Genomic DNA, 27,918 nt, shown 5'->3' with positions numbered 1-27,918 from the left:
AGGACGTTGAAGTGTGCATAAGAAAGCAGCTCCTCCCTCCCGCTGTCTGCGGACCGGACGGCAGCAGCAGAAAAGCACCAATCAGCAGGAAAATCGCGTCTAATTTGGGATTTAACTCGAAGTGAATGAGCGAGTCTTCACCGGAGCACGGACCTGCGCTGCCCTCACTTCACTGTGCCCCCGTACCCTCTGTGAACCGACCGACATGCTCTCTCTGGGGCTCGCCGTGTCTCTGCTGGCCGTGTCCTGCGCGCTGTGGCCGGCTGCGGTCCGGGCGGCGTCCTGCGAGACTGTGCGGATCCCGCTGTGCCGGTCCATGCCCTGGAACATGACCAAGATGCCGAACCATCTCCACCACAGCACGCAGGACAACGCGGTGCTGGCCATCGAGCAGTTTGAGGGGCTGCTGGGTGAGTTACTGCCCCTCAGTGCCCTAATAAACTTTTTTTAATTGGGCAGTTAATTAAGTCATTGAAGAACCTGGTGTGTAATTAACTGACCGTAGAAGCAATCGCACAGTGATTTTTCAGGTTCTCATGAAAACATGTAAACGTTTTCCCCACAACTTTATTTTTAACTTACTGTTCACGATTTTTGATTTTTGAAGTCGCTAATAAGCAGTTAAAGCGCTATTTTAGGGCACACAGATTAGTTAACAAGTCGGGCAAAGGCTGAAACAGCCTGGGATGACCTTTTTATCATCTGCACGTTGCCTTGACATTAACATAAACACCTGACCAATCATAACATCTCTGTAATGTTATTTTGGACATAACTCAGAAATGATGAAATTAAAGTAAGGAGGCTTTAATGTACATACAGAAAGTGGAGTGAAGAACAGACACTTGAATAGGTTACTTCTCTAAAATTACCAAGTGTTTTTTCCAGGGCCGTAATCATCATATATATTTGAGGGGACATATGCCCCCAATCAGATATATTCAAATTTCCAACCTTCCAATGTACTTATGGAAACCATAAAAATAGTTTTTCTTCTGTGCAATAACAGATGATCACATCCCAAAATACTGATTAGTGAATGTTATCATGAACTAAATTGATGTCTTTATAATAATAATGATTATTATTATTGTTGTTGTTATTATTATTATTATTATTATTATTATTATTATTATTATATGCACAGCAGTGGGTAGGTATAATCAGTGTCAAATACTTTACTTTGCTTTATTTACCTTCTTTCTTCTTAAATATGCATGTAATTGGGATTCAGTAATATTTTTATATCAGCTGTTGACCACCTGACCCTCAGACTTAGATCTCTCACCCCCAGATGTTGACTAGTAATAAATGCTAATCAAATATAAACTAATAAAATACTAACTACTGCCAAGTATTTCCAGCAGATCTGCAGGAAAAATGTCAGGACGTTTTGTGGTGGAGCAGGGCTGGATCTGGTCTGATCACTGAAACCATCGCTTCACTTAGAGATTATGGAAACCTTTTTCTTTTTTGGCTGCTGTAGCAGTACTCTGTAATGGAGCAACCATATTTTGAACAGTTGGTCAGTGACAACCCACTTTCTGGTCTGACTGTAGCACTAATCCAAGACAGCACACATCAGAATTATAGCTGGCTACAGGAGGAGGAACCTGAGCATTTTCAGCCTCTTGGGTTCACATGAATTTGGTTACAAGAGCGGTCAAGATTCTGAAATGATCTCCGAGCTGTGGACGTTGTCCAGGAAAAACAGGAATTTCAATTGTTTTGCCGCAAGGGATGGCATTCCATTTTTTTCTAATTAGCCAGCCAGTTGACCGTGAAGAATCATAGCATGAGTTGGTTTGAATACTGGAAATTGAATTCCTGGTATTTCCTAAAAAATTCTTGACAAAAATCTGTTTCCATTTTCTGGGGAAAATACCTGCGGTATAATAAAGTTTGAAAATGAGCCCGTTTGGCATCATTTTTAACTGGTTGAGAAGCTTGTAGTACAAAAGACTGATTTTTAAACCAGTGCGTTAGTGTTCAAACTTGTGTACATGTATCTGGCATTTCTGATGGAAACATCTTTGTAATTATGTATTATTTGCAGTTTTGAATAAGATGGTAGTCTAAATATTTTTATTCAACCAACAATACACCTGAGGCAAAAGTCATTTTTCTAGTAAAGCTGTCAAACACTCATGGTTTTAACTAATCAGTCGGCTAAATTAATCCTTTTTCTGTCTTTCTTCCATATTCAGGGTATATAACCGAATGACCAAGGAGCACAAACAAAACAACACAACCACACTCATTCAAATAGTGCAAAAACAATTCGGCTCTTTCCATTTTCTGTTTTGTAACACTGTGAACAAAATGTCGGTCCATTTGCTTTGTAGGAAAAAACAAGACTTGTGAACATGTCACTTTAGATGGGAACTTTTGATGGCCATGTTAGTTATCTGGTAGTAAATTGTAGGCAAAAATAAAAAATCAATCAGGAACATAATCAGTGAAGTAATTGACAGCAAGTTCTGACCCTGCTTAACCCTGCCGGGAGGCTTTCACTTTTCAAAAGTTTTAGCTTTGGCAGGCCGTGGAGTCAGCACACTTAGCAGGTAAGCTGACCTTAATGCCAGCAGACATCAGCTGGTCACCTATTGCATCCAATTGGCAAATTTTAGTCTTTAGACCTCTGACCTCATGTTTCTAAATATTAGAAGTATGGCCGTCTGTACCGACAACACTCATTTACACATAGTTTTGAAAGTGCTGCGTTTTCTGAGCAGAAATCTTTTTTCAGAACTAGAAATAATGAGAACCTTGGAAAATGGCACAGAAGTTATTATTCATTTATTTTAAATGACCACCTTCTCTTCATTTTAACCGTGGCTTGTTGAGCTATAAATCCTGAACAAAACTGTAAAAACTGTAGGATTATGGGATTGTTTTTTGTTGTGTTTTTTAAGATAAAGGGGCCTGTTAATTTTACTTAGATATAATAGGAGGTATTCTTCCATTGAAGGGGACTGATATGCTCCTTTGTTATTATTTCCAGACTCCATGAGAGTAGCTTTGTGCGGCTCAAAGTACAAAATAATCCTTATTCATTTTACACTTGAATGTCGGTGCAGTGCTTAAGTTCACGTAAAAACGCGCCCTACTAGCTTGCATGCCTTTAAGGCTACTACTACTACTGCTGCTACTACTACTAATGATAATAATAGTGATAACTGGAATAATTTAGCCACACATAATAACAGTTCAACTCCAAATCTAAAAGTCTCCCATCAGGGAGACTGTTTGCCTGATAAGTTAGCCCCACAGTGGAAATAAATAGGATTGGTTCCTTTCGCATATTAAAGAAAAAGTTATTCTTGATTCTTTGTCTTTTGAAATTGCCATGGTGCAATGCACAGTCTCACTACTTATTTCACTCATATATATTCTAGCAAGTCAGGTTAACAAAAAACGTTATTTTTATTGCAGGTGACTTTACATCGGTTTTGCATTATATGATTTAAAAGTAGTTCAACCACATGAAATGTTACAGTTTTACTGTAGCTGCTAATCAAGGCTAGTTAGCTCCTTAAAAAAATAGCTTTAACTTTTTTCCCCTCATTATGATTTTATTTTCACTACCATTTGATGTATGTGGTAATTCAGTTAAGTAAAATTTTCTAATCCATCAGACCAATAAAATTAGGCAAATTAGATTTAGATAGTCTTTTCTCCTTCCACTCAAGTGGAATAGGTCATTATAGAGGACAGTGGAAGTAGAATCGCCTCAGTCAAAATGCATGAAATTTACATTTATTAAGTAAACTGTAACAGGAACTGCCTCGGAGCATATCTGCGGATATCAAATATCACTATCTCTCTGTAGGATTTGGCAAGTAACATTGCTTTTCAATCCTGCACGTTCTCTACACATGCCATCACTGTCTGGTTAAAAATAAACGAACTAAACTAAATATGAGTTCTGATTAAAGGTTTGGGCAGGCTGCCACAGTTAGGTTTGGTTTGGTTACTTTGGCTGATCTCCTCCATCCATACTAACAGCAGTTTGAACCATAAATTCCAAACTTTCAGAGGGTACCTCTCTCCTGACCTACTCCTTACATATTAACTCCATAATTAAAATGTTTTGCTTCAAAGAGTCTTCATTACTCTACTATACCTGTTGCCACTGATTTCCAGTCCAGGCCTTGGGTAATTTTCCGTGCCTCAGTTTGTTTGTTTTTTGCCCTGTTCCCTTTCCTTAAGGATGGGTTCTTGACAGCCACCCTTCTACTGAGACCGGTTATGATGATGCCTCAAAGAGCCAAACAGTAGATCAGAGGTCGCCAATCCCAGTCCACGAGGGCCGGTGTCCCTGCAGGTTTTAGATGCGTCCTTGATCCATCACAGCTGATTTAAATGGATAAATTACCTTCTCAGCATGTCTTGAAGTTCTCCAGAGGCCTGGTAATGAACTAATCATGTGATTCAGGTGTGTTGACCCAGGGTGAGATCTAAAACCTCCAGGGACACCGGCCCTCATGGACTGGGATTGGGGACCCCTGCAGTAGATGGATCAGTGGAAGGGCCAGATGCAGCTCTCAGGTTCTGTGTCAGGCTGGATTTCTTTTATTATTTATTTAAGAGATACTGTGTGTAAAATGTCACCACTAGATGTCAGTATATTGCAGTCAACTGAATTCTGTTTCAAGTGCTTAATTGAAGCTAAGGTAGCGGCTGTGGGACAGACAACTCGTGTGAGTGGTTGAGGATTTCCTGACCTTTTCTGTTAGGAAACGCTGCTTTCTTGCTGCTGTTAGTTGCTGTTAGCCTGTTGGATCCTTGCACACTTGGCGAATACACTGCCATCACGTGAGAATCCATTGAAATAACTGTGACAACATCAGAATAAATAAACCCGTTCATGCACATTTTCATGTGTTAGAGCCCCAACCACTGTGTAGGTAATGAGACATGAGGTAAGGAGGTGGAAAGAGGATGGAGTAGTGGTGGAAGAGAAAAAGGTAGCCAATGTGCAAAGAAAATATTTCAAAATATACAGAAATATGCACTGGCTCAAGACTTTTTGTTTTATGATAAATTATATGGTGAATAAGATACTTTAAAAAAGGGCTGTATAATAACGTCCTTGTTGTAAAAGCCAACCTTTTTCTTACTTCAAACCAGCAGTTTGACTTAAATTCTTTTATCCATTTCTACAACCATATTTTGAATTCTTTGCTAATGTCGATTTAAATTTGAAATATGTATAGGTGTTCATTCTTATTTTTTCTCTAATCGGATCATTTCTCCCAGTCGTTTAACTTGTAATAACCGACCGTTTCACATTTCCATGTGAGACAAGCATTGATAACTGCATATGTGGTCACATTCATCAGTAATCTTCACTATTTGAGGTTTCTGCAGTCTCATTTCCTGCCATATTAGTTCATAATTTATCCATGTCTGTCTTCAATAAATACATTTAGGTGCTGGCTGAACTTTGAGCTTGGCTGAGGTGGGCGGAATGAAGATTTTAAAAAGTGGTTAAAAAGGACTCTGCTTTAACCAGAAAAATGTCCTAATGAAAGAGCTCTGGGCCAACAACCAGGAAGCAGTTTGAGGTCACAAGTTCAAGCTATTTCTGTGACTTCACTGTGAAGTGGTACAGCCAAACCTCAGACCCACTCTGCAATAAAAGCACTGATCCATCCTCTACCCAGTGCTAAACTCTTTCTGGTCTCATCCTGTTTGAAACATGCAGCAGGATGGCAGATGGTAAAAGTCCAGTGTTTGTTCAGCCAGGGGTCCCTGAATGCACCATGTCTTCACTGACATGAAGAAGACATGAGTCTATCTAGAGGGCTCAAATTAAGTGAGCTGAGACTGAACAACCGTCCTTAAATATTTCTACAACAAGTGTGGATATGAAAGCTTCTTGGTCATAGCATGTAACGTCCCATATGGAAAAGAAATAGTAAAAACTTATAAGTGATTACTCATGAAAGTGGCCACTTTCTCATTACTTTCATATATTGTTTTAGTAAGTATCCAAAACATACAAGTTTCATTATATAATTTTTCAAGGGATCTTATATCTGTTTTCACTCTTATATGCTTTTCATACAAGTTTCACACAAGACAGATACAAACTTTATAAGATTTATATATATCTTTTCCATATGGGGTAATTCTGAAATACCATTTAAAAGGTGAAGAATTCCCAGTGGATGAGCACTTGGTGACAACCTCTCTGGCTTCCTTTTCTCACCCCAACCGGTCGTGCCCAGGGCTGGACTGGGACAAAAATCGGCCCGGGCATTTTGACTAGAGACCGGCCCACCAGGTATAGGAAAAGTCATAAAGCCTTTGAATGAAAACAAACACTGTTGTGACAGTGATGTACACTGTCTTGATTATATGTATTTCTATACATTTTACATCAGATAAAAACTTTGGTTGTAAGATTCAGATAATTATTTATTAAAAGCTAGAAATTTTAAATGAGAATAAGAAAGAAAAGTATTTCTTTGTGCCCCCCTTCTCCCTGTTAATGCCCTACCTGGCCCCCCTGGCAAAACTTTGCTAGACCCGCCCCTGCACAGTTACCAGCTGTCAGCTACACAGAAAAGGATCCTGGTGTTATTTGTCTCTCAGAAACAGTTCATAACTTCCCTTCAACTCATTCATGTCACCTAAAAGGTAAACCTGTTTCTCCATCACCTGTTCAGCTCTGATGATTCAGTAAGGACATCTCCTGGTTTCATCTTCATGTTTCCCTCTCACCACATATCCAAACCGATATCATGACCAGCAGCTTTTACAGCTGTGGCTCCAGCAAACATCAGCTGATACTAGAAAGTAATATTAAATAAATTCTAACAACAGCTGATCAAGCTTAAACGTGCTGCTGTTGTTTAACCACTGGTTCCTCTTTCTGGCGCAAAGTGGGCGATAAACAAGAGAGCCGATCAGCTGATCATTGATCAGTTTCATGATTGAAGCAGCAAAAGGAGAGGGAGGGGGAGAGAATGAGAGAAGAAGAGGCAGCTGTACAACGTAAAGACGCAGAATAATCTTAATGACCTTGTAGTACCATATCACCCTATTAGAGCACTTCGCTCTCGCTCTGCAGGCCTACTTGTTGTTCCTAGAGTATTTAAAAGTAGAATGGGAGGCAGAGCCTTCAGTTTTCAGGCCCCTCTTCTGTGGAACCAGCTTCCAGTTTGGATTCGGGAGACAGACACTATCTCTACTTTCAAGATTAGGCTTAAAACTTTCCTTTTTGCTAAAGCATATAGTTAGGGCTGGACCAGGTGACCCTGAATCCTCCCTTAGTTATGCTGCAATAGACATAGGCTGCCGGGGGATTCCCATGATGCATTGAGTTTTTCCTTTCCAGTCACCTTTCTCACTCACTATGTGTTAATAGACCTCTCTGCATTGAATCATATCTGTTATTAACCTCTGTCTCTCTTCCACAGCATGTCTTTATCCTGTCTTCCTTCTCTCACCCCAACCGGTCGCAGCAGATGGCCGCCCCTCCCTGAGCCTGGTTCTGCCGGAGGTTTCTTCCTGTTAAAAGGGAGTTTTTCCTTCCCACTGTCGCCAAAGTGCTTGCTCATAGGGGGTCATATGATTGTTGGGTTTTTCTCTGTATCTATGAAGCGCCTTGAGGCGACTTTTGTTGTGATTTGGCGTGCAGCGTAACACAGAATAACTCCAGCTATGTCTTTTTCCATTCTAGCTGAAGTCCGGGACAAACTGTGTTCCTTTTCAGCTCAATATGAAACTCATAATATTTTCTCTGAATACGGGACGATTCCATTTTTTACAGGACAGTTGGCAACTCTACTAACTAACCTTATGAATAAAATAAAGTTCACTATCAGTAACATCATAGCACCCACCCAGCTGTATAGAAACTCCGTCATGCTAGCTAGTAGTACGAGTTATTGTACTAACTGACTCACTATTAGTGAAAAGTGTGGAAGGTCACTTTATTAATGGGTCTGTTTGAAATGGAGCAGCGAACTTTTGGATGCCCTCGTCTTTCTCCAGAGTAGGAGTCACAGGAGCTTCCAGTCAGCATCACCAATGACTTGTGTTGCTACCACATGGATTTGAAAATGAAATAAAAAAGATATTTCCAGGATGGACACCATTTGCTAAAAATGTCTGTTTTTTAAATGCTTGCAGGTGTTCACAACATATTTTCCTAAGTGCTCCAATTTGTCCTCATTATTTATTTATTTTAACCATATAAGATATTGTGTAACTTTCTTGAGTAACATTGCATATTTGCTGTGTTAGACATGTGGGCTGTAATCCATAAATATTGTGACTAAAGCTGCCTCTGGCAAAACATCTGTATTTAGAGCTATTTGCAGCTATTTTTATTGCAAAAAGACATCTTTCCACCGATTCTGCCTTTATATACGAATCCATGGAAAAATGTCTTTATACCGCTTGATTGCTTGGATGCTCAAAAGTAACAAAAGTATTGAGTTTATGGAGGGAGGGTGTTGGATGTACATGGAACTCATATACACAGAGTGAGAGTGGGGAACTACACTGACCTTATTTTAAAAATCTCAAGTTCTACTTAAAACAGTACAATGGCATAAGAGTTCACACCAGGTGTACATGATACACCTGGTGTGGGTGGGGGAGTGACTCCAGGGCGGGTGGACTAAATTCAATAGCTGCCACCCCACTGATTTCTATTTTGTCATTTCAGCTGCTCATCATTTATGCTCTCTAATGAAATTGCACATATAACCTGTGTTTCCCTTCTTCTTCAAGGTACTGGTTGCAGTCCGGATTTGCTCTTTTTCCTATGTGCCATGTACGCGCCAATCTGTACTATTGACTTCCAGCATGAGCCAATCAAGCCCTGTAAGGCAGTGTGCGAGCGGGCGAAGCTCGGCTGTGAGCCGGTGATGAAGCGTTACAACCACAGCTGGCCCGACAACCTGGCCTGCAGCGAGCTGCCACTCTATGACCGTGGAGTCTGCATCTCTCCTGAGGCCATCGTCAAGGCAGACGGACCAGGTACACTCATTCATTTGTATTATTGCTGTTATATGTGTGGCTGCCAATTTTGACCCGAGACAGCCTAATTCTGGAAATTGTTCTTATGTTTCTGTTTTGTTTTGTTTTGTTGTTTGTTTGTTTTTTGTTTGTTTTTTGTTTCACCATCACAAAATGATGTTGACGTTGACAAAGATTATTAAAAAATCTTTTAAAAAAAGCACAAAATCCAAAGAGGGGGGGGGAAATATTAAGCGAGTAATCACCATTTTTATAACTAATAAGACCTATTTCCAATGCTAATGTTCATGCTGGTACTTGAAGGATGTCCTTCATTTAAAAGTGCAAGAGACAGTAAAAGGATGGTAACAGGAAGCTGTTCAGTGACTCTGGCTGACGTGTAGAAACATTAAAAACATCATAAACAACATAAAAAAAACAACTTTAAAATCAGCTCCTTTTTAGAGGTCCTGAATGAAGGTGTGAGTGAGCATGACCAAATGATTGATTCAAATTTAAAATGTAATCTTTATTAAGCTTTTTGGACAGTTAACATCAGCTTGTGAATAAAAAGTTCATAAGATGATTATTTGAAGCCAGACACTGTTTAATTCATGTATTTGACCACTGAAGTAAAATGTAGCAGGCTCTAAGCTCTTACTAATACCACATACCAGTGTCTGTCAGCATGACCAAAGACTGTGAAAGATGGATGTAGCTACAGTAACATGAGCCCCTGATTGCTTCTGCCATTGCCTTTTTGGTATTTTGAGACCAGATGTGATAAGAAAGGGGTGACTTTGATAATCCTGCCTTTCCAACACTTAGAATGACCAAAATTACAAAGTGGACATGACGTTTTATTTGATATCACTCAGAATGAGAGACTCAAACCATAAACTCAGAAAAGTGTTCATACAGGTCAGGGCTGATGACAATTTTCCTGCAGATTTCTAAAACACCGACCCTTGTAGAAAAGAAGACGGATTTAAATTGCTTTGCATTGGTTTCTATTTTTCAGACCTGAAAGCTATGTCCATCTTTCATAGTGTCTGTAGTAATGAAAGGACTATCTGCATTGGAAGGTTAGCCTTTTCACCAAAGATATTCTGAGTGTCTCCTCAGAATACAGATATTGCTTCACTATTGAGATTTTTCTGAATCAAAAAGAGCAAATTTTTTTCTTTGTGAAGACAAAGAGGGAGCTTGTTCACGTGATGGCCCTTCATTGCTATTAAACACAAACGTTTTTCAGTCTCACAGATTTGTAGCATTTGAGTTTAATTTAAAACATTGAGTTTTCATTATTTAACATAGTTTCAGGATATTTTTAGGAATTCTGTCAATTTCAACACAACTTTTGATTTTGAATGTGTAATTAAGTAACAAAATGACTCTGCAGATTAGTGACATAAGTGCCATAAAGAGCAGCTATGTTCCATGACCAGCAGATGTGGCTGGTTCTGCTGGAGGTTTCTTCCTGATAAAAGGGAGTTTTGTCTTCTACTGTCACCAAAGTGTTTCTTCATAAGGGGTTCATCTGATTGTTGGGGTTTCTCCATGTTATTGTAGGTTTACAATAGTACAATATACAGTGGGGCAAAAAAGTATTTAGTCAGCCACCGATTGTGCAAGTTCCCCCACTTAAAATGATGACAGAGGTCAGTAATTTGCACCAGAGGTACACTTCAACTGTGAGAGACAGAATGTGAAAAAAAAATCCATGAATCCACATGGTAGGATTTGTAAAGAATTTATTCGTAAATCAGGGTGGAAAATAAGTATTTGGTCAATAACAAAAATACAACTCAATACTTTGTAACATAACCTTTGTTGGCAATAACAGAGGTCAAACGTTTACTATAGGTCTTTACCAGGTTTGCACACACAGTAGCTGGTATTTTGGCCCATTCCTCCATGCAGATCTTCTCGAGAGCAGTGATGTTTTGGGGCTGTCGCCGAGCAACACGGACTTTCAACTCCCGCCACAGATTTTCTATGGGGTTGAGGTCTGGAGACTGGCTAGGCCACTCCAGGACTTTCAAATGCTTCTTACGGAGCCACTCCTTTGTTGCCCGGGCGGTGTGTTTTGGATCATTGTCATGTTGGAAGACCCAGCCTCGTTTCATCTTCAAAGTTCTCACTGATGGAAGGAGGTTTTGGCTCAAAATCTCACGATACATGGCCCCATTCATTCTGTCCTTAACACGGATCAGTCGTCCTGTCCCCTTGGCAGAAAAACAGCCCCATAGCATGATGTTTCCACCCCCATGCTTCACAGTAGGTATGGTGTTCTTGGGATGCAACTCAGTATTCTTCTTCCTCCAAACACGACGAGTTGAGTTTATACCAAAAAGTTCTACTTTGGTTTCATCTGACCACATGACATTCTCCCAATCCTCTGCTGTATCATCCATGTGCTCTCTGGCAAACTTCAGACGGGCCTGGACATGCACTGGCTTCAGCAGCGGAACACGTCTGGCACTGCGGGATTTGATTCCCTGCCGTTGTAGTGTGTTACTGATGGTGACCTTTGTTACTTTGGTCCCAGCTCTCTGCAGGTCATTCACCAGGTCCCCCCGTGTGGTTCTGGGATCTTTGCTCACCGTTCTCATGATCATTTTGACCCCACGGGATGAGATCTTGCGTGGAGCCCCAGATCGAGGGAGATTATCAGTGGTCTTGTATGTCTTCCATTTTCTGATGATTGCTCCCACAGTTGATTTTTTCACACCAAGCTGCTTGCCTATTGTAGATTCACTCTTCCCAGTCTGGTGCAGGTCTACAATACTTTTCCTGGTGTCCTTCGAAAGCTCTTTGGTCTTGGCCATGGCGGAGTGGGAGTCTGCGGAGCATCAGCAGAGATGTCTCTCCACATCAGTGTGCTTCAGACTGACCACCATCAATGGCATTTTTCTGTAGTCACAATCCATTCGCCTTCCATTCTGCCAGCTTCTCTTGGACTGTCCTTCAGAGACATTTTCAATAGGATTACGGAATAATGCGACCCCACAACCACCACCAGCAGCCCCTCCCAGCTACCGTATATGGACCTGTATGGCACCCCCACTAAGATAGAGGAGGGGCTACAAATCGGCCAACCACTATACTTCTATCCAAGAGATAAAAACCACTAACCAGCCCTGATGTACTGCCTCCCCTACCCACTGCTTTTTCCACTTCATCAGTTTCCTTCAGAGAAGCATCAGGTGCTTGCAAATAGAAGGGATGAAGGAACAATGACCTATTGCTTCATCCTAGAGGAATGTCCCATAAGACAAGAGACCATCACCCCCCACCACTATTTCCTAACCACCTCCAAAATATACCAGCCACACTTATCTCCACCGCCCACGAGCCAGATCCACATACCAGCCCTCTATAAACGGCCGCATTTTCTTAATCTGAAATAAAAATGAGAATTACCACAAAAGCTCTGTAAATACATGTTTTCAACGCTTCAGTCTCACACACACGACACATCTGTACAGAGTAAAAGACTATCGTTACATACACCTATTCAGAACGCGTACGTACTTGTCGCTCCTTTTTATCCATTATCTGTCGGCCTGATCCACGAATCCCACACCCCCTCATTCACGACCGCTATCTGTCCGTTTGCCAGGTATTCATATATTCTCGGGGTGCACACTGCAGTGGGCTTTGATATGTAAAAGTTCCCATGAGCATCTCACTAGCAGGGGGAAGTCACATAAAAAGGGAGGAGTGGCTCCAGGTCTGGCTACACCAAGCTACAAAAAACAAGTCACTAAATGCTCTCTGCTACCAGTACACACAAACACACTCTCGCACACTCACACAGAGGACCCGAGTAGTGCTGTCACTTCCACTTCAGACTGACACACTAAAAAGAAAAAATGAGATAGAGGAGGGGTAAGGGTGGCTTGGGGCGGGTTAAGTTGAGGGCTTTTTTTAAGAACTTCAAATCCCTACTGTGTCGCCAAGGATACCGGAAACACTGCAGCCCCTCCATTTACCTCCTCGCCATCACAAGTGCACGCGCACACACAGACACACACACAGACACAATTGATGTCGTTTTTAATAATATAGTATTTATCTCCACAGCGTCTATGAGGGATGTGTAGAGGCACTTCTCTGTACCGTATTCACGACGCTCCATTGACCAGTTAGGATTATGATGCAACCAAATGATGTTGAGATATCCTTCTGTTACACAGGACCTGTCCAACGGCCTCAACAGTCAGACCTCCACTCCTCGCCGAAGTGAAAGATGGTGTGCGAGGTTAGGCAGTGATCAGTGGCTCAGCTTCCTGTTTGAGAAAATCCTGAAATATATCGAGGAGGAGGGAAGAAGAGGAGGAGGAGGAGGAGGAGGAGGAGAGGAGGAAGAGGAGGAGAGGATGTGCAGGTCTACAATACTTTTCCTGGTGTCCTTCGAAAGCTCTTTGGTCTTGGCCATGGCGGAGTTTGGAGTCTGACTGTTTGAGGCTGTGGACAGGTGTCTTTTATACAGATGATGAGTTCAAACAGGTGCCATTCATACAGGTAACGAGTGGGGGACAGAAAAGCTTCTTACAGAAGACGTTACAGGTCTGTGAGAGCCAGAGATTTTCCTTGTTTGAGGTGACCAAATACTTATTTTCCACCCTGATTTACGAATAAATTCTTTACAAATCCTACCATGTGAATTCATGGATTTTTTTTTCACATTCTGTCTCTCACAGTTGAAGTGTACCTCTGGTGCAAATTACTGACCTCTGTCATCATTTTAAGTGGGGGAACTTGCACAATCGGTGGCTGACTAAATACTTTTTTGCCCCACTGTATATACATTGGCAATAACCATAGCAAAGGTGATCCACAAAAATTATACCATGTATGATATCTTTAAGAGTGAATTATGACAACATGAAAATGACTCGTACTCCAGTTCTTGCATAGTAAAACCAGTGACATCTTAAATGGTATGAACTGCACTCTTTCTTTTTTTTTTCCTCCCGAGAGTCTCAACATGGAGGCTAACTCCGACAAGGATCGCTCACTGCAATTTTTAGTATATATCAGTGTTTTCTATCATGCTATACTACTCTCAGCAGTTTGTTTCTGCTCCCTCTCAGATAACATGAGTCATTCCCTGTCCAACTTCACTCCCACAGACTTTCTCAAAGAGCTCCTTGATACAGGAGGCCCACTCATTTTACACTCAATAAAACCCTCACTGTCCTCTGCTCCTTCAAACAGATCCAGGACCAGCAGGTCCAGAAAAAACCTTCATCTCAATCCCCTTGACCTCCATAACGATACACCCACATATCTCTGTTCTGCCCCAAATTGGCTTGGCTCAGCAGGGCTTTGGGATTTTCCCTTGGTGTAATTTGTTGGTTTGCTGAGGTTCTGTTGGGGTGAATCATTTAAGTCATTCCAGTGATTTTCTGTGGGACTCTGGTCTGCATGTTGCTTTACAGAAATATGTCTACAACTAGAAGCAGCTGCAGTTTTTCAGTGTATTGAAACACCAGCTCACAACCCCAGTTACCTTTGCACGCCTAGAGGTACATGGATGCAGGAGAACAGAGACTTGTACCATAAAGCTAATTCCCAGGTCATTATCAGTGTATTATGCTTTTCCCGTGATTGGATGCCACCCCACATAGCTCTTTTCCCTATCCTCTATTGATTTTTCGGTAGAGCTGCACATAAAGTGGTGTGGAAAGGTATTTGCCCCCTTCCAGATTTTTTTTTGTATGTTTGTCACACTTAAATGTTTCAGATCATCAAACACATTTAGATATTAGACAATGATGACACAAGAAAGCACAAAATGCAGTTTCTAAATTAAGGTGTTTATTATTAATGTGAAAAAGTGTGCAGCAGCAACTCATCCAATAGGTCACAGAAGACCCCAGAACAGCATCCAAAGACCTGCAGGCCTCACTTGTCTCAGTAAATGTCAGCGTTCATGATTCCACCATAAGATAGAGACTGGGCAAAAATTGCCTGTGTGGGAGAGTTCCAAGACGAAAGCCACTGCTGAGCAAAGGAGCTTGTCTCAGCTATGCCAGAAAACATCTTGAGAAATTCCTCTGTGGACTGACGAGACAAAAGTTGAACTTTTTGGAAGGTGTCTGTCCCATTACATCTGGCGTAAAAAAGTAACAGAGCATTTCAGAAAAGGAACAACATACCAACAGTAAAATTTGGTGGTCATAGTGTGATGGTCTGAGGCTGTTTTGCTGCCTCAGGACTTGGTAGACTTGTTGTGGTAAATAAAACAATGCCGTCTACCAAAACATCCTAAAGGAGCAGAAGGTCCACCTCTGAATGGCTTAAGAAACACAAAACTAAGATTATGGAGTGGCCTAGTCAATGTTTTGACCTGAATCTGATTGAGATTCTGTGACGTGACCATAAAAAGGTGGTTCATATAAGGGAGTGCAGAATTATTAGGCAATTGAGTATTTTGTCCACATCATCCTCTTCATGCATGTTGTCTTACTCCAAGCTGTATAGGCTCGAAAGCCTACTACCAATTAAGCATATTAGGTGATGTGCATTCTGTAATGAGAAGGGGTGTGGTCTAATGACATCAACACCCTATATCAGGTGTGCATAATTATTAGGCAACGTCCTTTCCTTTGGCAAAATGGGTCAAAAGAAGGACTTGACAGGCTCAGAAAAGTCAAAAATAGTGAGATATCTTGCAGAGGGATGCAGCAGTCTCAAAATTGCAAAGCTTCTGAAGCGTGATCATCGAACAATCAAGCGTTTCATTCAAAATAGTCAACAGGGTCGCAAGAAGCGTGTGGAAAAACCAAGGCGCAAAATAACTGCCCATGAACTGAGAAAAGTCAAGCGTGCAGCTGCCAAGATGCCACTTGCCACCAGTTTGGCCATATTTCAGAGCTGCAACATCACTGGAGTGCCCAAAAGCACAAGGTGTGCAATACTCAGAGACATGGCCAAGGTAAGAAAGGCTGAAAGACGACCACCACTGAACAAGACACACAAGCTGAAACGTCAAGACTGGGCCAAGAAATATCTCAAGACTGGTTTTTCTAAGGTTTTTGGACTGATGAAATGAGAGTGAGTCTTGATGGGCCAGATGGATGGGCCCGTGGCTGGATTGGTAAAGGGCAGAGAGCTCCAGTCCGACTCAGACGCCAGCAAGGTGGAGGTGGAGTACTGGTTTGGGCTGGTATCATCAAAGATGAGCTTGTGGGGCCTTTTCGGGTTGAGATTTACAAGGAGGGAAAACAGTACACCTCTCTGAACAGTGTCTGGGAGGCTGTGGTTGCTGCTGCACGCAATGTTGATGGTGAACAGATCAAAACACTGACAGAATCCATGGATGGCAGGCTTTTGAGTGTCCTTGCAAAGAAAGGTGGCTATATTGGTCGCTGATTTGTTTTTGTTTTGTTTTTGAATGTCAGAAATGTATATTTGTGAATGTGGAGATGTTATATTGGTTTCACTGGTAAAAATAAATAATTGAAATGGGTATATATTTGTTTTTTGTTAAGTTGCCTAATAATTATGCACAGTAATAGTCACCTGCACACACAGATATCCCCCTAAAATAGCTAAAACTAAAAACAAACTAAAAACTACTTCCAAAAACATTCAGCTTTGATATTAATGAGTTTTTTGGGTTCATTGAGAACATGGTTGTTGTTCAATAATAAAATTATTCCTCAAAAATACAACTTGCCTAATAATTCTGCACTCCCTGTAGACTTATATAGATGTAGCACAGCAGCCGCCAGGGTGGCATACTTTCTGTGCAGAACTGTAAACTGTAAAAAATTGGTAACTGCAATACATATCTCTGTATTGGCAGTTGTCTGGCCAATCTGGCTAAGGCATTCAGGCAGTTTTTAAGTCTGATCTCTTTAAGTTCACCTCTTCCAGAGCAGTTAAATGCCACACCACAGGCTAATGTGCTAATCTGCCATAATGATCTAGTTTTTACAATATCAGGGGGAAAAGGAGAAAAAAAAATGACTGGCCAAATAACCTTGTTGGTTTGTTTGTTTGTTTGGGGGCGGGTGCAGAAACCCTGCAGATAGAAAGTTATTGTAGCATCTCAGGCCTGTATTAAGAACCTGGCTTATTGATACAGATGCCAAGGCTAAAGCCTGTTTTTACAGAGCAACTTTGGAAGTTTCTGAAACATTGACGTTTTCCACAGTTGCTCTTTCTGATGAGATAGATGGATGAAAATGTTCAGTTTGGTTTATAGAAGGGTGCTGCCTGTATGTACCTTGCAGGAGGCAGCATTTATAAATAAAAAATGATAATAATAAAGAAATCCAAAGTCCCACATATCTCCAAAGTTAATTTTCCCTCCTTCTGGACCTTTTCCCACAACCTCCAGGACAGTCTAACCATCCATTTTGCCCAGGTCCAGATCACAATGGTAACAGTGATCACAAGCTTCTTGTTGAAAATATTTTTCTGGTCAGGTGGGACGCAAATTTCCAGCCTCTTCTTCCAGTTGAATATCACTACAAAACCCCCTACTTCAAGCAACCTCTACTGGCTTCTTTCTGTGCAGAGGGAGGAAGTTTAGCTTTACACATGTAACAGATGTCTGACTCAAAGGGTAAGCAAAACAAACTGAGGGCTATTCACTTTAGTCGACGGTGCCTTGGTTAAAAGGTTAAGGCTTGAGGATATATGCAATGCTGTTGGTATTCATACACTATAAATAATGTTGCTCTTGGAACTTTTATTGCAACTGACTAATCACATTGTGGTGATGTCATAGCTTTGCAACTAGGCAAAAAAGACCAAAATCTACTCCCACAACAGCTTCAGAAAGTCGATGAGAGACGATAATGTGCAACAAAGTCGGTGTAGGAAGCGGACTGAGATGGACATTCAAACTGCAGTTCATGTCATGTGACAACCAATGGGGTAATGATGACTTAGGTTTGGGTATAAAGTTGTCATCGTCATAATAATAGTTGTTGTTATTTTCATTGTTTTTTCAGTTTCATAAAAATATACTTTTGTGAAAAGGTTCATTAAAATCCAAACTGTCTTTCAGTGCTTTCTCAAAAGCTTTTGAAAGTAAACTTCCCCTGTTGGTTCTGAAGCAACATTAACAAAATTATGATGCTTCTAAAACACACACACAAAAGGAAAAACTCCCTTTTTAACAGAAAGAAACCTCTCTGTTAGGCAGAATGAGGCTCAGGCCTGCTTGGGGGTGAAGTAGTGAATATCAAAGTCATAATGACTGTTCTGTGCAGTTTGTGCATTACTGACACTGCTCAATGATCCACCTGTTTGAGTTGTATTCCAATAAGACCACCATTTTTAATCACGAACCAAAAGAACAAGTTTCTTTCATTTCTGACTGCCATCTTTCTGATCCATAGATCCATACCACCAGGACCCAGCCAGGTGTAACCCAGGTAAGGCTAAACCTTAACATTTCCATTTTCTTAACATGGTCTGTATGTAAAATATCTTCCAGGGCCTAAAAAGCAAAGCCTTAAGCCTACAGGATGGTCAGTAGTGAGCAACACCTGAGGGTTGCAAAAAAAACCCCAAAACATCTAGTCTTATGAAATCTGTGAAAATGACCCTTATATCTGTAAACAGATATAAGGGTTCACAAGCGCTGGGGCTCACAGTCTCATTCTGGATCATTATTGAATAAAATCTTTACTAAATGTTATAAAAAAAATTTCATTCATCATGTCAGGATTACATCCAGCATTATCCAGGATATGATCATTAGTCAATGACTGGTTGTGTTAAAGAGTTCAGCTGTCACCCTCGATTTCTGTCTGATCCACCCCTCGTTCATCACATCAAGTTTCAAAACCTCAAGTTGGCTAAAGTAGAAAATAAAACTGACCTTGAGGCCTCACAACCAGATTACACCAATCGGTGATGAATTTGCGTGTGTGTGTGTGTGTGTGTGTGTGTGTGTGTGTGTGTGTGTGTGTGTGTGTGGAAACGACTGCATTTTTTTTTCTGACCACTGGACTACCTGATGTCAGTAGTTGTCAAACGTTTTCTGCCGCACCTCAGAAGCTGGAAAGTCTGATACACCAATTTTAAAATTAGTTCAACATGGGTAAAAGGTCAGCACAATGGGATCTAGATCTCTGTGTCCCACCCCAAAAGTTTGAAAACCACTGGTATGAATTAACTATGAACCTGTTAAAATACTTTACTAAAAAGCGTGTCTTTCCTGGGTTTGATTCCCCTGACAGAATCCAGTCCAGACTTCTCAATGGACTTTCACTGCAGAGGACCAGATGGAGGTAACTTCTGTCTAATGTTATTTATTTATTTATTAACCTTTATTTAACCAGGAAGATCCCATTGAGATTAAAAACCTCTTTTTCAAGGGAGACCTGGCCAAGATAGGCAGCAGCAGATGTCTCAGAATTACAGAAATTACTCAAACACAGGCAGCAACAACACACATGCAACAATAAGTGAAAGAATACAAATAAAATAAAAAATAAAATTCAAATAAAAATAAAAAAGTCAGTTAAAATGACAATCAATCTAATTGAAACAGTTACATGTTATGGACTTGGCCTCAAGGATTCGTAGTTTAGACTTAAAAGCACTTAATGAAATGAATTCAGTCATTTTCCATTCCTTCTGCAGTTTGTTCCAAGCCAAGGGTGCTAAATGGACAAAAGCTCTTTTACCAAGTTCAGTTCAGGAAAATGGAACAGAAAGCAACAAGTAACCATGCGGACGAAGAGAATACCGACCAGCATGTTTCATTACAAGCAGGGAACATAGATAAGAAGGCAGCAACCCAAGTATCGCCTTATATATAAAACTGTATAAATGAGAGTTCCTCCGACTTACCAAAGCAGGCCATCCTACCTGAGAGTATAACTCACAGTGGTGAGTCTGAAATTTACAGTTAGTGATGAACCTCAAAGAAGCATGATACACAGAATCAACCATTCGAAGACATTGAGCAGAAGCATTCATATATAGAATATCACCATAATCCAGCACAGTCAAGAATGTTGCAGCAACAAGCCGCTTCTTTGTATTAAAAGAGAAACACAACTTATTTTAAAAATAAAATCTCAGTTTTAACTTCAGGTTTTTTACAAGATTCTCTACATGTGGTTTGAAGGTAAGCGAGTCATCAATTAAGATTCCCAGATATTTATAGGTGTGAACCAACTCTATTTTATTACCTTCAAGAGTGGTTACTGATGGGATTGTTTGGGCTCGTCTCCTTGATTTAGAAAACAACATGAGCTTTGTTTTGTCTGCGTTGAGAACAAGTTTAAGCTGAAGTAATGAGTGCTGGACAGCAGAAAAGGCTTTCTGCAAGGTGTCAGTGGCTTGGACAAGAGTTGAACCACAGCTGTAAATAACTGTATCATCAGCATAGAAGTGCAAGTTTGCATCTGGCACATGTAGACTAAGATTGTTTACGTAAATGATAAATAGAAGGGGACCTAATACAGAACCCTGTGGCACTCCATTGTGCACTGTAACAAAGTCAGAACATAGACCGTCAGATTTAATGCACTGAGTCCTGTTACTGAGGTAGTTTGAGAACCATGCCACTGCTCTCTCAGAGAGTCCTGACTGGAAGAGTCTAAGTTTTAAAATACAGTGATCAACAGTGTCAAATGCTTTTGACAAATCAATAAAAAGGGATGCACAGTGTTGTTTTTTTATCAATGCAATAGTATTATCATTTACCACTCTAATTGCAGCTGTGATAGTACTGTGATTCTTCCTAAAGCCTGATTGATATTCAGATAAAATGGCATTGGTGTGTAAAAACTCCTTTAACTGCTCACACACAAGAGCTTCAAGAACTTTGGCCAGCACAGATAGATTAGATATTGTCCGACCTTTGGTGTAGTTTACATCATTCTGCACCAGTGGTATTGATAATATTTATATTTTGCCCTGAGTGTAGCTTAATAGTTACAGTCAGACCACATTTGGCCAATTGGAAGTATAAAAATTGGTAACATGAGGCAACGGCTATGCTGGGTGCTGTCCAAATGGCCACGAAAGTAAACAAATTTGAATGTGTCATATCAGTCCATGTTTTAAGAACAACCAAATTCATAGATGCCCTCAGACAAGCAACAATCTTGAGTGGATTTAAACTTGCAACGATGATCTTTCTTGGCTCACTCAAATGTGGCATTGCAAATTTAACTGGGAAATGTGGATTTTTAAGATGGAGCTTGGAAGAAACTTTCCTTTGTCAGTGCTTATTTGAAAAGTTGTAATTTGTGTGTCCATAGATAGATGCAGATGTAAGTCAGTCAGAATGAATATGAGAACCTATGAGAAGAACAACTACAACTATGGTGAGTCATCTGAAGTTTTTGTTTAAAGTATTATTTTTATTTTCTTTTTTACACTTAATGTAAATGCATAATTTATTTGAGGTCACATTTTCATATATATGTGTATATAATTTTACTGAGATACAAGTCAGATCGGATGCTCTGAGATGATTTTGGGATCTTGTTTTTCATGTTTAATACCTGGAAAAGCCTATATTATGGAGAGAGAGTGTCATTTGTTGTTTAGCTTTCATCAGGTGGCTAATCTTGTATCATATTTGATGCTCAGATGCTATTGGTGACACTAATAATGAACCAGTGTCTTTAAAGTAATGTGATCTGAGTAATCCCATTGTTCCTTTTCACAAGTCTGTAAAATCAGTACTTGACTTGCTTTATACCTTAACCGCAAGAAGGTTTTTAACAACCTCGTACACAGATATTTTCTCCCTGAATATAAAAGTAAAACAATTCTGTGCTCCAACTAGAAATAAATTGGAGACAAAAATGCTTGAGGCCAGAAAGGCTTTTCCTGATGAATACAGCACGCAGGCTTGATTTGGCAAATCCAGCCGAGATTTCCATGTGGTCCTCACTAATGCTTTTGGCCACAAAATCCATTTGGGAAAGCTTTTAGATTTTTATTTTTTTCCAAGCAATCATTAAACAAGAGCCCACTTTCAAAACTGTCCGATATAATTGAAACAGAGAAGTTTAGTAAACCTGGTAGCATGCCAGAGTGCACAAGGTGGTCTTTATAAATCTTACTGCTTGCATTCTCCCTTTGCTAATTAACACTGATTCTGATATTACACTGGAATCCAACCTGCCGTGCTGGTTCTGCTTACTTCTCATCCATCTGTGTAGCTTCCATTTCCTCGTTTAGTGGCCTTTTTCTTCTTCTTCTTCTTCTTTTTTTTTTTTTTTTTTTTTTTTTCGTTACAGTGATGTCTGTTTTTCTGCGTTAGTTGCATTCTTTGGTATGTTAACCCTGAGACTTCTGCATAGGTTTGTTTTTGTTAGGATGACAGTTTAGCAAATTCCGTGCTCTGGGCTGGTGCTGCTGGATAATTAATATATACATTTTTTATTTTACTTTTGAAGTGACGGGTTTGTAATCAGTAAGTCTAATAAACACGTTTTAATTGTGAAAAATAGGCCACAGGGCTTTTTGGAAGATCAGTTTCTTGACTGTCTCTCTATTAGCCTCATGTGTCAGCGCTTGAGATTTTCTAATGTGAGCATGTCAAGTCTTTTTTTTAAAAAAAAATAAAATGCACAACAGAAAAGTTGGGAACTTGTATATCATCAACATGCAAACACCACATATGTTGCATACTACATGCCAGTTGGAGTCCTGGTCATGTTAGCCCCTGATATATAATATTAAATGTATCTTTAATAGCTTTGTAACATTTAGGTCAACTTACCCAAGTCATAGCTAGCTGTCTAACTGCCCTGAGCTGGTTATTTGTTTAGAAAGTGCATATATCAGTTTTATATCTTTTGATTTGTACCATTATATGACTGTCTCCACTTGCATTTTGCTAGTGATAATGTTAGCAAAAATGATACAGTTAGCTAGCTAGCTATAACTTAGCCAGATCCTGATACATGTACATATTCCAAGTAGGTTGTGTGGATGTAGTTGTATTAACAGTAGCTAACAGTGTAAATGCCTGTAAATGGCCTGTATTTATATAGCGCTTTACTAGTCCCGAAGGACCCCAAAGCGCTTTACATATCCAGTCATCCACTCCCATTCACACACTGGTGATGGCAAGCTACATTGTAGCCACAGCCACCCTGGGGCGCACTGACAGAGGCGAGGCTGCCGGACACTGGCGCCACATTAGCCAACATTAGGCAGAAAAACGATAGCTCAGCATTAGCATTGATATCCAAAGTCAAACTACCTTCCATAACTCAGGTTCCCCGGAGTTTAATTTTTTTTTTTCAGGCAGACAAGCTTCATTAGTCAGTGTTTGAGTTTCTTGCTTGCTGACTTGGACAAATTGCTCAATGCCATTAGCTTCCTTACCCACGCTGTGCTGTCCAGTAAAGTTTTCACGAGTAAAATGTGGTATGCATGTGTTTAATAAGGTCTGGTACCAGGCCAAGAAAAATTAAATAATGATTCACACTTAAACCAGGAATTTAAAAAAACATAACAAAAGGGTGTGTTTTTATGGGTTGGTGCGCATTGGTAAGAGGAATTTCTGAATATCTCATATTCAGTTTCCATGCTGGTGCCTTTGTTCTGCAGTGATCAGAGCAAGGGTCAAGGACGTGAGGAATCGCGGTCTGGAGCCCACTGCTGTGGTGGACGTGAAGGAGGTGATCAAGTCTTCTCTGGTCAACATTCCCAAGATGACGCTGACACTCTACTACTCATCCTCCTGCCTGTGTCCTAAGCTGACTCCTGGAGAAGATTACATCATTATGGGCTACGAGGACGGTGAAACCTCAAAGTATGGGCAGTGGAAGATATAACTGATAATATAGTTATTGACAAGAAGAAGTTGGTAAGATAGAAGTCCAGAACTTGTTGAGACTGGGCCCGTGCTTTATCTAGAGAAAAATCTCACTCATAGAACCAGTATGCTGTCAGACTTTCTGAGACAGCTTCCGATTGCCCCTTTGCTCTGCAGGGTGCTATTGTGATAAATTACTGATCACAGCCAAATGTTACTTTTTTCCTTTTTTTTCAAAAAAGTCATATTTTAGTTTCTTCTTTTGCTAGCTGTTAAACTATGCCAAACATTGTTAAAATTTTGTCTTTGCAGGTTGCTCCTGATTGACAGGTCCATTGCTCAGAAGTGGAAGGATAGAATTGGCAGGAAGGTCAAGGTGCGTAGTTAAATATACCTGATTTTGGTTCTGGGTTAAAATAGAAAGTCTCTAGTGCTGACTGGTTTCAGACCCTTTGCTCTCAACTCTTTTCTTTTTTCCCCCCATCTTCTGCCAACTATGAGCAAATTACTACTCAGGCAAAACTGAGTCAGCAATTTAAAATAAATTATCAGTTTTCTTTGGAACAGGCTTGCAGCTCTTGTTTTCTCACACTCTGAAGATTTGGCATTGTGACTGTGGTGAAACACGCGCCCATCATTGTCATTGCACATGGCAGCGTGCACCGAAACTGCTCAGCGCACTGTAGTGTTAATGTTTGAAATGTACCAGAGCAGGAGCATCGGGATTCCCCAGAGACTTAGAGGGAGATTTCAACAGTTGGAAAAACTGAACAGCTCTGCTGAAACCTTTTAAAAACAAAGATTCATGTTTTGCTTTGTTTTCTGTTTTTACTACCTTTTTTGTTTTCTTTGAACGTGTATCATTTAGGGGAAGATTGCAGCAAGTCAGTCGCCATAGGCTTGAGCATAAATGATTACGACTTTGCGATCAGTGACTAATACATTGATTGTAGTACCCTCTCTAGAAAAGTAACATTGACAGCGATAGTGATCAATAAAATGGTGAAGAGCAGCAACCAAGGATCTTTATTAGGGATTGTATTTTTAGTTGCTTATTGTCTCCAAAGATGGGGCTGATCATCTTTCACTTTTCTGTCTTTCCTTCTGTCCAGAGATGGAACCAGATGCTGCACAGGAAAATTCAGAGTCGCCACTGAGATCTTCCGACTTTGTGTGCGTGTGACCGTGTGTGTGTAGATATTGCACTATTACAGGCTGTTGTAGCTGAATGTAGTTCATCTCTTCATCTGCCACTGTTTGAAGTCAGTTTTGTCATTTACTTCCTTTGCACAAACATCAATTAGTGTGTGTGTGTGTGTGTGTGTGTGTGTGTGTGTGTGTGTGTGTGTGTATACACCTAAAGCACTCAGTTAAGAGGGAGGAGCTTAAAATTGCGTGCAGTCATGTACTTTTATTTTTTACTTTTTCCCCCTGCGGTGGCTGTGTTGGCTACACAGCTCCTCTTCATGGTTACAGTTTTTATCAATCCTGGATGTTGGCCATGTTACCATGGTGATGGGATGGACGACATTTGAATGATACGAAAGCCATTTGGACTTGGACATTTTGAATACATCTGTAGCCATGACCTGCCTTCCACTGAGCTCCTAAGAAAATGAAACGTGGATATCTGTGCTTTGTTCAGACAGCAGTGTGAGTAGAAAGCAGCAGAAACTTGTTTTCCTGAATATCATTAGATCCAGTTATCGATGGATTACTGACCTGTGCCTCATGAGCACAGGTCACAGCTTTCTGTTTTGACAAATTCCAACTTTATAATCTGCAAAGAGCTTCAAAACAGTCACATAGATGTGTAAAAAGACAGTAAATGACTGCAAAGATATGGATAACAAGTTGAAGACTAACAACCATATAAAGAGATACAAATTATCAAAACTCTGTGTGGCACTGTTTTAAATAAAAGAAAAGCCCTTTTTAAAATTGCCTGTAAAATTCACATTTTGCAAATTTGTTAGACATGAATAACACATTTTTAAACATTTTGTAAAGCTTTTTATAACCTTTTTTTAAAGCAGCTGTACGTAAAGAATAAAACCAAAAATCTTACTGCTTTGATATGGCATTCAGTATTATGATTTCTTGTTGGCTGATAGTTTACGTGGGCATTATGGGGGTGGGGGGCAGATGTAGGACATCAGTTCCATTATGCTTTTGTTTAACAAATGTTTATTCTCCCCTCAAATCTGACCAGCAAACATATTCTAACATGCATTTACTGTTTTGGTACCTGTTAAAAATTAGTACTATATTTGTGCGACCCACACCGTGACCAATAAAAACTTTTTTTTTTCTAAGTAAAATTTTAAATAGAAGAGGAATGTGACCGTAACTTAAAGAGGGAGTACACCCCAAAATAAAATGTAATCCACCATATCACTGTGCATAAGGATGCCCGCGTCTGCTCGTGACAGGATGTAAACGCTGATGGCGTCACCCTCGTCTGAACTGTAGTGTTGGTAGTGTCAATGTTTCTATGGCTGATATATCCAAAACTGGACGTTCTGCACCAAAAATATTCATACATTTACATACACATCTCAGTACATGTGAAAGCCAACTGTGGGCCATAAAACCTTTTTTATATTTGCAATCATTTGACTAAAAAAAATTATCAATATGTGATAAATTCATAAAATGACAGTCGCAAGTCAGAAAACACACGATGGCAGACAAAAAGTCCTTAAATGTGTGCTTGTTGCATTTCTCTTAAATTCGGTAATATTAATCTGTATTACATGGATCCTGTATTGGTACATATCTCTTGTGGAGCACAAAAGCCCCACCAACATTATGTCCAAACCTATTTATGAAGGGCAGCCAATCAGAAGAAGGTGATCTCGAATGGCATGCGAAGGGAGCTAAAATAGACTGCACTGTTTTAAGGCCAAGAAAAATAAGGATTATCTTGAGCTGAGAATCATCCAAAGCTAACTGAATAGAATCCAAAAATATAATTTAAAAAAAATCATGTTGGAAATGTTAGAAAACGGAATGGTTAACCAGTTTTAACAGTTCTCGTTTAAAATTGTAGGTAGATATTAAAAAAGGGACTTTGTAACACGTTATTTTTGTTGCGACTAAACTCTAGGCTTTTATTGGAGTTCTCTGTGGACGCAGCTATTGACTTTGTGCAAGAGGCAAAGTAAAAATGTATTCCCATTATGATATTCACGTACTATATACTGACATGTAGCACACATGAAGTGCATTACCGTGACATAATGTGCTGTTGGGTTGGCCACAAAATCTGGGGAATGGATATAATGATGATGAAGCATATAAAATAATGACTTTTGCACAGATTGACAATAAAAATACTCTACTGTTGGTCGTGTGACCAAGGTAAGTTGGCGTCATTTGCCTTAAGCATTCCCTTTTGTCTGTGTGTTTTGTGGTTTTCTTCTCAGAGGAATGGCAGGCTTTGCAGACTTTTCCTTGGATGTTAATCTCTTACATCTGAAAAATGTATGTGCATCACCTCTACTTTTAAAGTCATTTGAAAAACTTTTTTTGTTGTTGTTGTCACAGCAGCCATCCAGACTGTTACCATTTCCACCTGTGCTGTCCCTACTCTGACAGATGTGATCAGTGAGCAAAGTCTTTTTCTTTTCTTCTTTTTTTTTTTTAATTGAACTGCAATTTGCTGCTGCTGCTGTCTGAACACAGCCTCAGATAAACAGTATTCTCATTATCGCACAGTAACTCTGTTCATGTAAACACACTAACACTCAGTGCCACACTACTCTGTACTAACACCCTGATATGTTCAATTCTGGACTTCTCGTAGCAGTGTGAACCATTAAACATTTAGACAAGATAAGCTGGAGTCTGTCTGTTTTTGGGGTTTTTTGTTTTGTTTTAAAAATCGGCCTTAAAATTGAGGCTGATTCATACCATATAGGGCTTCACCACCTTGAACTACACCAGATTAAAAGCAATAAAGCTGAACTCTCAGAATTTCAGTGTTTCTCATTGATGGGAGTAAAGTTTAACAAAGCAGACCAGTAGCCGCATGAACTAGCCACTGTGTGTGTGTGTGTGTGTGTGTGTGTTTGTGTCCTGAGTACTAATTTCCAGCAGTGTTTTCTCAGCTGCAGTTTCCATGAGAGGGGAGAGAAAATGTTTTCATGGATTTACTGCCATTACAC

At 40.1% G+C, this 27,918-nt stretch overlaps 1 protein-coding gene across 1 annotated transcript; it reads left to right on the top strand.

Annotated features, from left to right (window-relative positions):
- frzb (frizzled related protein) lies at positions 1 to 27,585 on the top strand. The gene is made up of 8 exons (XM_005942353.3): positions 1 to 410; positions 8,752 to 9,000; positions 18,348 to 18,383; positions 19,194 to 19,244; positions 21,231 to 21,296; positions 23,542 to 23,746; positions 24,062 to 24,125; positions 24,862 to 27,585. Exons 1-8 carry the CDS (start codon positions 206 to 208, stop codon positions 24,904 to 24,906), a joined length of 921 nt encoding a protein of 306 aa, XP_005942415.1. The 5' UTR covers positions 1 to 205; the 3' UTR covers positions 24,907 to 27,585.
- The last annotated feature ends 333 nt before the right edge of the window (positions 27,586 to 27,918 follow it).

Source organism: Haplochromis burtoni, unplaced genomic scaffold, assembly GCF_018398535.1.
Source record: "Haplochromis burtoni strain Fernald_Lab_line unplaced genomic scaffold, NCSU_Asbu1 Contig_337, whole genome shotgun sequence".
NCBI lineage: Eukaryota > Metazoa > Chordata > Actinopteri > Cichliformes > Cichlidae > Haplochromis > Haplochromis burtoni.
This window is presented reverse-complemented; position numbering and strand designations above follow the sequence as displayed.

Excerpts from the sequence above, each read along its gene's own strand:
- frzb (XM_005942353.3), top strand. The coding sequence starts at position 206 with ATGCTCTCTCTGGGGCTCGCCGTGTCTCTGCTGGCCGTGTCCTGCGCG. Across the intron at positions 411-8,751 it reads GCAGTTTGAGGGGCTGCTGG|GTACTGGTTGCAGTCCGGAT; the intron begins GTGAGTTACTGC and ends TTCTTCTTCAAG. Across the intron at positions 19,245-21,230 it reads CTGCAGAGGACCAGATGGAG|ATAGATGCAGATGTAAGTCA; the intron begins GTAACTTCTGTC and ends GTGTGTCCATAG.